Genomic DNA, 9,862 nt, shown 5'->3' on the forward strand with positions numbered 1-9,862 from the left:
TAAATGAAGGTGATCTCCTTTAAGCAGTTGATTCTCATAAGGGGAGAAGCAAGAGAGATATACGCTTCTCAACAGGAAATGTGGTTGTACAAAAGAAGCTGTTGATGATTACTTCAAGACTGAGAAGTGTTATCTGGCAGAGATCTGAAGAACCAAGGAAATACAGATGAAACTACTTGAAGATCAGTTCAGTGCTAGAGGAACAAGCATCTTTCGTTTTAGTTACTCAAGAAATCAGGAAATGCAGAATTTGATCCAGAAACTAGTAGCATTATTTACAAGTCCTGGCACTTTACTTTTTCTAGTTGTTAGTTGAGTTATCCTCTCTATTTAATTTGTTTGTTAGGTTTAACAATCAAATAGGGGGAGATTGTTGGTGAGACTGTGCAGCTGTATGAACAATTACGTGATAACTCAACACGAGAACAACACTAGAACAAGACAGATTAATAATACTACGTCTACACAAGAAATCAAAAAGAATTGAAGACAGGGCATATACAAAGAATCAAAAGATTAGAAGAATGCTTGAAGTCTGTTTACAAGTCACTGAAAAAAGTTCATTAATATGATCATGCCTCAATGAAGAATAAAATTTAAAGACTTTCGAGGTTTCATAAATGATAAAGATTCAGTGTATAAGTGCTACTAGAAGATTTCAGTGTATTGGCATTGATTGAAGATAGACAGTGTTCGAAGCATAGAAATCTGAAGAATTAAAGACATGATATAGACAGAGGTTAAAGAAGACAGCTGCAGTCTTGAATTTATACTCGCTGACAGGAGTTCATTTATATATTCAAACATCAGTGAAGAATAGTGAATGAAGTATTCAAGATTGTAGAAGAAATGAAGACGTTGTCTAAAGTACCAAAAAAGATTCCAGTGAAAGTACAGTTGTTTATTGACAGACAGTGTCTGAAGCGATAAAGTTGTTGCAAGCTTAACAATGTAATCAAGGCTATAATACGAAGACCTGAATCGGGGTTAGTCGTCTATGAACCATACCAGTTGCACTATGCGTCAACAGCTCGTGAAAGGAATCTGGGTATTATTTTTAGAAGAATTGTTAAGTTGAGTAACGTACTTGGATTGAACGTTTATCTGTTAAAGTACGAGAATATGTGCGCGGGGTAAACAGCTAAACTGCTCGAGGGACTGACGAAACTCAAAGTTTAATTGTTAACTTAAATAAATTTATTTAATGGATTTTAATATAATTTATTTAATAAAATTAAAATGATTTATTTTATAAACTTTAAATAAGTTTATTTTATAAATCTAAATTAGTTTATTTATATAAGTTATATTTTAGTTTATTTTATAAATTAATTTAGTTACAGTTTAAACTTAAACAAAAAGAAAACAAAACAAAAAAAGGAAAAAGAAAACAAGAAAGAAAATAAAAAGAAAAAGAAAATGAAAAAAAAAACAAAAAACCTGGCCACCATATGTGGTCTCTGGTTAACAAAATAAGAAAACAAGTTGGTTTGGTTTTGTTAGTCGCCGGTTAACCAAACAAATAACTGGTCGCAAGTTATGTTTTAATAGTCGTATGTTGGTATATTACTCCTGGTCGCAAGTTGCAAGATTACTCCTCAGCCACAATTTTATTGTACTATCAATTAAATGGTGTGGTTCAATTTTAGCCACACATTTTAGTTGATATAAGTCTACACAAGCAGCAGAAGCATTTCAGCTAATTGAGTTATATTGTTCTGTTCATCTTCTCTCCCAAAGAGTTGAAGATTTGCAGCAAAGAGATACAGAAGAGATACACACACAAATCCATATCAGTTATTCTTCTCATCGGAATAACAATATAATGCCCGATTTAACTCTTGTATATTCATATGGGCATTATAATCGTTACCCGGTAATTAAATTCTTAGACAAACAAAAGTTAGAACATTGTATAAGATTTAATTTGTCGATCTTTGTAGAAACTAGGAACTTTGTTGTTCTTAAATTGTAGCCGGTTAATTTATTTACCAGAGTGTAGCAACACCCCTCGCAGATTTATATACGAATATATATTTCCCCGAATATCTTGTGTTCCTCGTTTTATTGTTCCAAACACTATTATCCTCAAGAACACGAAACCAATAACCGGACACTAAATTTTATATCCGCAAAAGATTCGAAAGAATTTTTTAATTTAGTGATTATAGTATTCAACCCCTCTTCTACGATAATTCGGAACCTAACATCAACTTTGCTTGATTAGGACCCACAAATCATCCAAACCGATTAGTATTTAACTATAAATATAACAATGCAATTTAATCTCCCAATTTGTAAAACCCTAAATTAAGGCATCAAAATTGTCAATTTCAAAGGTTTCACGTAACAACAATAGGATATTGAGAAATTATGAATAGTACTGTTTCTCTTTATTTTGTTTACAATTTTAGTAAATTTTAAAAATGTTTGAAAAAAAGTGTAATTAAAATAAAATAGATATTCAACTAGGTGCATTCAATATTTTGATTACTTTGATAAAATTCAAGTTTGCATCTAGTTACTGAAACTTGTTGAGGCTGAATCAATTAGTAGAAAAACTTTATCTTTTTAAAAAAATATATATTAAAATTTATTATTTTGCAAATAAAAATTTAGAAAAATGTATTTTTGCAAAACTTTTTAAAATATAATACTCCCTCCGTCCCTTTTAATTGTTTACATTTTTTAGAGAGTGTCTGACACGCATTTTAAGGTGCATATAAAGTATAGTTTTTTAACTTTTTTTTACAATTTTGTTTTTTTAATAAAAATTAAAACATTCAACTTTTATTCAGAAAAAGAAAATTATAAAAATAAGTTACATAACTATACTTTTTATGCACCTTAAATTGCGCGTCAGAGTAACTTTTTTGCAAAAATATTTTTGAACGTACGAGTCAAAAGAAAATTTGATAATAAAAAATGACGTTTTATTTGCTTCCTAGAGAAGGAAAGCTGAATCGACCCAAACACTGTCTTGCCCTTTTTATGTATCTTCACTCCACCTACGTATCAATCCCAATCTTTTTGTATTTTATTCTCAGTAAAATTCAAGAACTAGGGTTATAAAATTATTAATCTTTCTCTAAAGGGTTTCTCTCACTCTGCCTATGGAGCCTTCTCTTGTCATCAAGGTTCGATTTTTATCATTTTTCTTGATCTTTTTTTCTTCAAATTTGATTATTTTGTTGATTGTTTTCATGCCCATGTTGTGTCTTTACCCTTTTTGCATTCTTGTTTGTTAAAGATCATTAATGGGTTATCTTTATTGTTGTGTTTTTGTGTATGTGGATATTGATTGTGTGTTTAATTGCTTATAGCCATGTATGTATTGTTTCATCATAGTTGTACAAGGGGTTGTGTCGCTGCTTTTATGTATTCATATGTTATGTAAACATGAAATCTTGATCATGGTAGTAATCTAATGGATTTGTGATCATTTTTTATCGAGAAGAATTCGTTTTTTAGGGCTATATTGGTACTTTAGCAAAATTTTGTTTCTGGAGTTGCTATTGATTTTGTAATTTAATTTGGATGAAAATAAATATTGTCCTCAGCTATGCGGAGCTTTTAGTTTCGAGCATGTTTTATGAAATAGATATTACCAGTAATCGTAACTGTTGCATGTGTTATGAATCTCCTTTCTTTAATGTATAGGTAAAATGGGCTTATAGTAAATTTTTATGTGCTCTTTGCTTGCCGCTTACACAGGTTCAATATGGGGAAACTCTTAGACGTTTCACTTCACGTGTTCTTGATGGAAATCTTGATCTTGACATGATTGCATTGAGGAAGAAAGTGTTCGGTCTTTTTAGTTTTCCTGCTGGTTCCGAACTTGATTTTACATATGTTGATGAAGACGGAGATGTGGTAAAACTTGCTGATGATGAAGATTTGCATGATATAATGCGTCAGTCAATTAATCCCCTGAGGGTAAATGTTAAATTGAATACGGAAAGGAGTATTAGTCTTCGACCTCATGGTAGATCAAGTGGAAGTTCGACCCCTGTGAGATCGCAGCCATCCCAGCTTCAATTGCAAGTTGGGAGCACAACTGTTTCTGAAGTGCTGAACTCTCTACCTGATACTGTGCGTGAAACAGTATCAAAAGTCTCAAGTGAATTGAAATTGGATAAAAGCTCTCCAGGATACCTTGCTATTCTTGACTCTTTAGCAAGGATGGGGCTTACCTTTCTGAAGGAGGTTTCTTTAGATGGTGCAAAAAATGGGCCTTCAGAAACCTCTACCGATGCACCAGTGACAAAGGACAAAAACAGTTTCATGCCTGTTGGGACTTCACAAGTTTCCGAACTGAAAACCCGTTACTCTGATCAAGGAAATGCTGCTGGTAAATCTAAAGGCTTTGTTATGCTGGCTGTGGACAATGCAAATGCCAAAGACAAATCTTCATTCTCTCTTGAAAATACAGCTCCCAACTCAGCTGATGTTTTGAATAGGCTAAATGATAATGGTCCTCAAGCTAAAAAGGTTGGAAAGATTGGTCAATCTGGTCCAAAGAAGTTAGTTCAGGAGTCATATCTATCTCATCCTGGATGGAAGTCTAATACGAGTACGAAACCCTTGTCTAGGACTAGGAATGATGCACCTCTTTTCAGGATGATGAGTCCTCAACCCTTGACTCGGAATGATTCACCTTTTTCAAATATGATGAGTTCTCAACCCTTGACTAGGAATGATTCACCTTTTTCCAAGATGATGAGTCCTCAACCCTTGACTAGGAATGATTCACCTTTTTCAAGCCATCCAGTTCCACCATATATGCAGAGACATCAACTTACTAACCGAGTAGCCCCAGTCAAAAGGAGCTACAACTATAGTGATGTTATGGGTAATGTGCTTCACACTGGTATTCAGTGTGATGGATGTGGGATCCATCCAATTACTGGGCCTCGATTCAGATCTAAAGTGTATGAATCTCTTTGTTTATTTTATTATTGCATGTCATATTTCCTTAAGTATATAGGAAGTATTGATAAACAATAACTTGTTTTGCAGAAAAGAGGATTATGATTTGTGCAACAACTGCTTTGACGATATGGGAAGTGAGGCTGAATACATCAGAATGGACCTTCCTCTGAATTGCCAGAATCCTGGCCCTTCTAATTTCCATTATCATGCAAGTCATATGTATTCTATTATTCCGTCTTTACTTTCCTGTTATTTATATTATCATGCAAGTATGCTGATATATACTGATCATGTTTTTTAATTTAGCATTCCCTGGGACGATCACCAATGTTGGCTGCAGATCATGTTAAATTAGATAGTTGCTTCATACTGGATGTTAATATTCTGGACGGATCCATCATGAAACCATTAACCCACTTTACAAAGATTTGGCGGATGAGGAACAATGGTTCTGTTGCTTGGCCCCATGGGACAAATCTTATTTGGATTGGGGGAGATCAGCTTAGCAAGACACCTTTCTGTGGCCTGAAGGTTTGGATAGATGTTTCAGACTTTTACAGTTTACTAATCTGTGTAAAGTACTAAATTATAGTGTCCAATCTGTTTCTCATGATCAAATGCAGATTCCTGCTGAAGGATGTCCAGTAGATAAAGAAATTGACATTGCAGTTGATTTTACTGCTCCAGAAAATCCTGGTCGTTACATCTCATATTGGAGGATGGCCTCGCCATTAGGCCATCAATTTGGACAACGAGTCCGGGTTCTCATCCAGGTCTGTAATGCACATGTACATTTCGTACAGTATTTTGTGTTGACCATTCGTGCAACTGAGTTTTCCCACTCATCTCTTGCAGGTTGATTCTGTGTTGAAGGTCTCAGGTAGCAAAAATGGTCATGACTTCAATCTGAATTTCCCTCCTGTTAGCAGTGGCATAATGGGCTTGCAGAATGTTAATGCCTCTGTTGACCTCAAGATTGGAGACGACCTAACAAAGATTGATGCTCCTACACTGGACCAGGGGCTTGATCTTCTGAAAAACAATACTCTGTTAGTTGCAGGAGCTAAACCAGATTTAGCTACACCTGAAACTTCTTCTGCAGTGACAAACCCTTCTGTTGATCCGTCTAAAGCTGAAACTTCTTTGCTAGTGACAGAGCCTGCTGTTGATCTGTCTAAAGTCGAACCAATTGCAAATTCTGTTCCTCAGAACCTAGATGTAGAAGACTCTTCTTCTATGATGGAAGTCAATTATGGTGCGGATGAAGTCGAGCAGACCCTTCTCAAGGAGCTGGAGAATATGGGTTTTACCCAGGTTGATTTGAACAAGGAAATTCTCAGGAAGAACGAGTATGATCTGGAAGAAGCACTGAATGAGCTCTGTGATACAGAGTGGGATCCTATGCTTGCTGAACTTCAGGACATGGTAAGTTTACTGCAAAACCTTTGTTAAATCCTTTGTTATTTTTTCTTTGAAAACGATGGCCATTTTCCTTTTCTTGTAGGGATTCTATAACAATGAAGTGAACAAGAAGCTTTTAAAGAAGAACAATGGGAGCATTAAGCGTGTGGTTATGGATCTGATTGCTGGCGAGGAGGATGCATAAAATGGAATCCTGGTAGTTATGGTGGATATATTATAAATAAATGTAGCAAGTGAATGAAGATTGTTATGTAGTAGTAGTTCTAAAGATTGTTATCTAGTAGTAGTTGTAATGGGGGTGGCAGACTAATTGTTACTACTGGTTTTGAATATTTAACTCCTGGATTTCTGCATCTTTATTTACCTTAACTCCTGTCATTTATCATTTTATAAATTTTGAAGCAACTTTCTTTGTGAAAATATAGACCAAAAATTGAGATACTGCAGACTTGGAGATTGAGATTTCAAGTCATCTGTAAGTAGTTCGGGAATAAACCTTTTGATAACTTGAAAAGAGGAAGTCATCCATTTATGTTCTTGATTTTACAAAAAAAGAGAGAAACTTGTTTTTCTATTTTAATGTTGATTGATATATTTGTAACCTTTCCCCGTGACACGGTTTAAATTTTCTGAATCAGCCTTCCAACAATACCAGTAATCCAAGTGGTCAGCGTTCTTGAGAGGTTGTCGCTCAGCAATACCAGTAATCCAATTACAACAAATATAACTAATACATACACAACAAATAACTAATCCAATTACAACAAATATAACTTATCCAAACACAACAAATAACTATGACGCACAATAAATGACACGCAAGAAAGATCTAATTGTGTGTCCAAGTGTGTCTAATTACCAAACAAATGTAAATACATAACACATTTACGAGCTTGAATGCTCAATCTTTTATTAACCAACAATATAACGATACAACATCAAGATATACTTACAGACTTTGCCTACTGCCTAGCATATAGTACAAGTGCAGAATACAATATGAACTTGTACAAAATAACACTCAGATTACATTCAGAAAATGCCTATCTATATATATTAGAGTCTGGTCGCGGCCCCAGCAGCCCACACAGTCCCAGCAGCCTTAACTGTTGTCAGTTACAAGCAGTTCCAGAATTCAAATGCCTTCAAATTCGAATTTTCCCACCAAGCTTGAGCCCCAACTGCAAGGTAGTTACTTAGCAACCCACTTGTGCATATCCCAGCAAATATACACATATATATTACATATATTAATCAACCCACATATGCCACACATATGCCCACGTTTTGACTAGCCCCTTAGTCATTTTTTCCAATCTAAACTCCCAGCTCACTGTTGCCAACACACACAAATCAGCCAACCAAATTTATCCCGAGTCACCATAGTGCCCAATCCGTGTCGCCGCCAGGCGACTAGTCCGTGTCGCCGCCTGGTGATGCTTGGTCCCAATTTCACTTGGCTGCCTAGTGAATCAGAACTCAGAATTTCAATCCAGACTAAGGGTCTTACAAACCCTCCCACAATTATGAGAAGTCCGTTTCTCTAAATAGCAAAACCAACGCCTATGAACCAAAGCTGTAAATCCGTCTGTGGTTCCTCCCACTGCCAGACCTAACCAGCTACCACCAGACCTAACCAGCTACCATAAGTTGATCAGATTAACCTCTGCAATTTTTCCCCTTTCGTCACCAAAACCTGATGACCATGTGTAGACGCCTTGTCGGCCACACATCAAATTTCATTCTGACTTAAGTTCCAGCAGCGCCTCCAACCCTTGGAGACATTGACTTAGGCCCAACCAGAAAATTATCAAGTTCGCTGCCTTGTAGAAATGAGTCGCCAACCTGTGATCCAATTTCACAAACTATGTCGCCGACCAAAATCTGAACAGCCCCCAATTTCTTCATTTTCTTTTTACCCTTATCAATCGCCATTGGAACAGCTTTCACAAAACATGGACATGCCTCATCCATGATCATAATCCCACCATAATGCAACATAATAGCACTACTAGTCATCCTAAAAAAGTCCATACCTAGGATGCAATCAAAATCATCGAAGGCAACAATACGAAACATAAAGTTACATTGGCAATCATCAAGAGTCAAGCCAACATTCGAAGTACCTCCAATTTTCTGCACCTCAGAGTTAACCATCTTGTTATTCCCAAACAATCTAAACAAGAATTACAGAAGGGGGGTTGAATGTAATTCTGGATTTTTTTTAATTTTAGGAACAGTTCTGCTATAAATATATAACTGTGTTTAATTTAACAATGGTGCAGAATGAAAGTAGTATAGAAATCAAAACACAAAGTAATCAAATAACAAGTAGTTAAAAACTTTCTGGTGCATTGCACTTTTCCACCAGAGATATATATTAAGTAGAGAACTCTGTGTTACAATGTTGTACACAGCTGCTTACAAGATTAACTACAAGAACAGAGAAATTCTTTATAGATTTTTCCTTATCTATTTTTCTGGTAATTGCTTACTAACTTGGATAGGTTTCTTTTTTTAAGTTCTACTTGCTACTCTTGGTTTATATAACACCAAGTTAAATGATAAAGAGACAAACAAATAAGACAAAATATTTCTAGTCTAATTTCATGCACCTTCATTTCTCAATCTAGCATCTTTGAATATCTTCAGTTAAGCATGGAAATGGAAATGCTTCTTTGTTCTCTAGAATCTGATAATAGGATGCCACATTCCTTTTGCATAAAATCAACGCATGTGACTGTCAAGTCACTATCAACTGCTCTTTTGAATTTGATCATCCGTTGAAACTTCACTGGATCATCTGTTGAAACTATGTGAAGCATCTGTCAAAGCTTTCTGAATCATCCGTTGAGACTGTTTTCTTGGTAGTTAACTCCATTTCATTTATACAAGATTACAAGGCATCTAATATTTACAATTAACCAACCTATCTTGCATATCAAGCTAGTAGTCAACATGACTTAAACATTCTGCAACATCTAGTTCACTAAGCCATTACAGTATGCAGAAATGTGCTACTAAACTTATTATTACATAAGCTACTCTTTCAACGGATGTTGAATTGATCATCCGTTGAAAGCTACAAAGACACTAAATAATATCTACTAAGTGTTTTATTTAACTTATCATCAAGTTCACAATATAATCCTAATAATCTCCACCAATTTATGTCTACTGGAATTGTAGCCATAAATTAAGAGAAATTTGATGATAACAAAACACTCTATGAATACAGACTTAATTATAGTAGATAAAATTTATAAGTGCTGTAATTTATTGAAAATTCTTACAGAGGAAGATTTGTAGAGTATCTTACGGATCATTTTCAAGGTGCTCCTTTAGACTGAGCAAATTTAGATTACTTCCTTGATTGTCTTGAATTATTTCCCAACTTCACATTATTTTCCTCAATTTCATTATGGAGTTGCCTATAGAATTCAAATTCATCTTCATTTGTCTGATCCATCTTTTCTTGCATCTTCATGGGAGTTTCATTGCTTGAAAT

At 35.0% G+C, this 9,862-nt stretch overlaps 1 protein-coding gene across 1 annotated transcript; it reads left to right on the plus strand.

The window, feature by feature from the left end:
* The first annotated feature begins 2,973 nt into the window (after positions 1 to 2,973).
* LOC141689345 (protein JOKA2-like) lies at positions 2,974 to 6,707 on the plus strand. Its single transcript, XM_074493621.1, has 7 exons — positions 2,974 to 3,137; positions 3,715 to 4,931; positions 5,020 to 5,140; positions 5,239 to 5,463; positions 5,556 to 5,705; positions 5,788 to 6,357; positions 6,437 to 6,707. The coding sequence occupies exons 1-7, from the start codon at positions 3,114 to 3,116 to the stop codon at positions 6,536 to 6,538; spliced, it is 2,409 nt and encodes an 802-aa protein (XP_074349722.1). The 5' UTR covers positions 2,974 to 3,113; the 3' UTR covers positions 6,539 to 6,707.
* Positions 6,708 to 9,862: the final 3,155 nt, after the last annotated feature.

The sequence above is a fragment of the Apium graveolens genome, chromosome 10 (genome assembly GCF_009905375.1).
Source record: "Apium graveolens cultivar Ventura chromosome 10, ASM990537v1, whole genome shotgun sequence".
NCBI lineage: Eukaryota > Viridiplantae > Streptophyta > Magnoliopsida > Apiales > Apiaceae > Apium > Apium graveolens.

Coding starts and splice junctions, on each gene's coding strand:
- LOC141689345 (XM_074493621.1), top strand. CDS start 3,114: ATGGAGCCTTCTCTTGTCATCAAG. Junction 4,932..5,019: donor CCTCGATTCAGATCTAAAGT/GTATGAATCTCT, acceptor CTTGTTTTGCAG/AAAAGAGGATTATGATTTGT. Junction 5,706..5,787: donor GAGTCCGGGTTCTCATCCAG/GTCTGTAATGCA, acceptor CATCTCTTGCAG/GTTGATTCTGTGTTGAAGGT.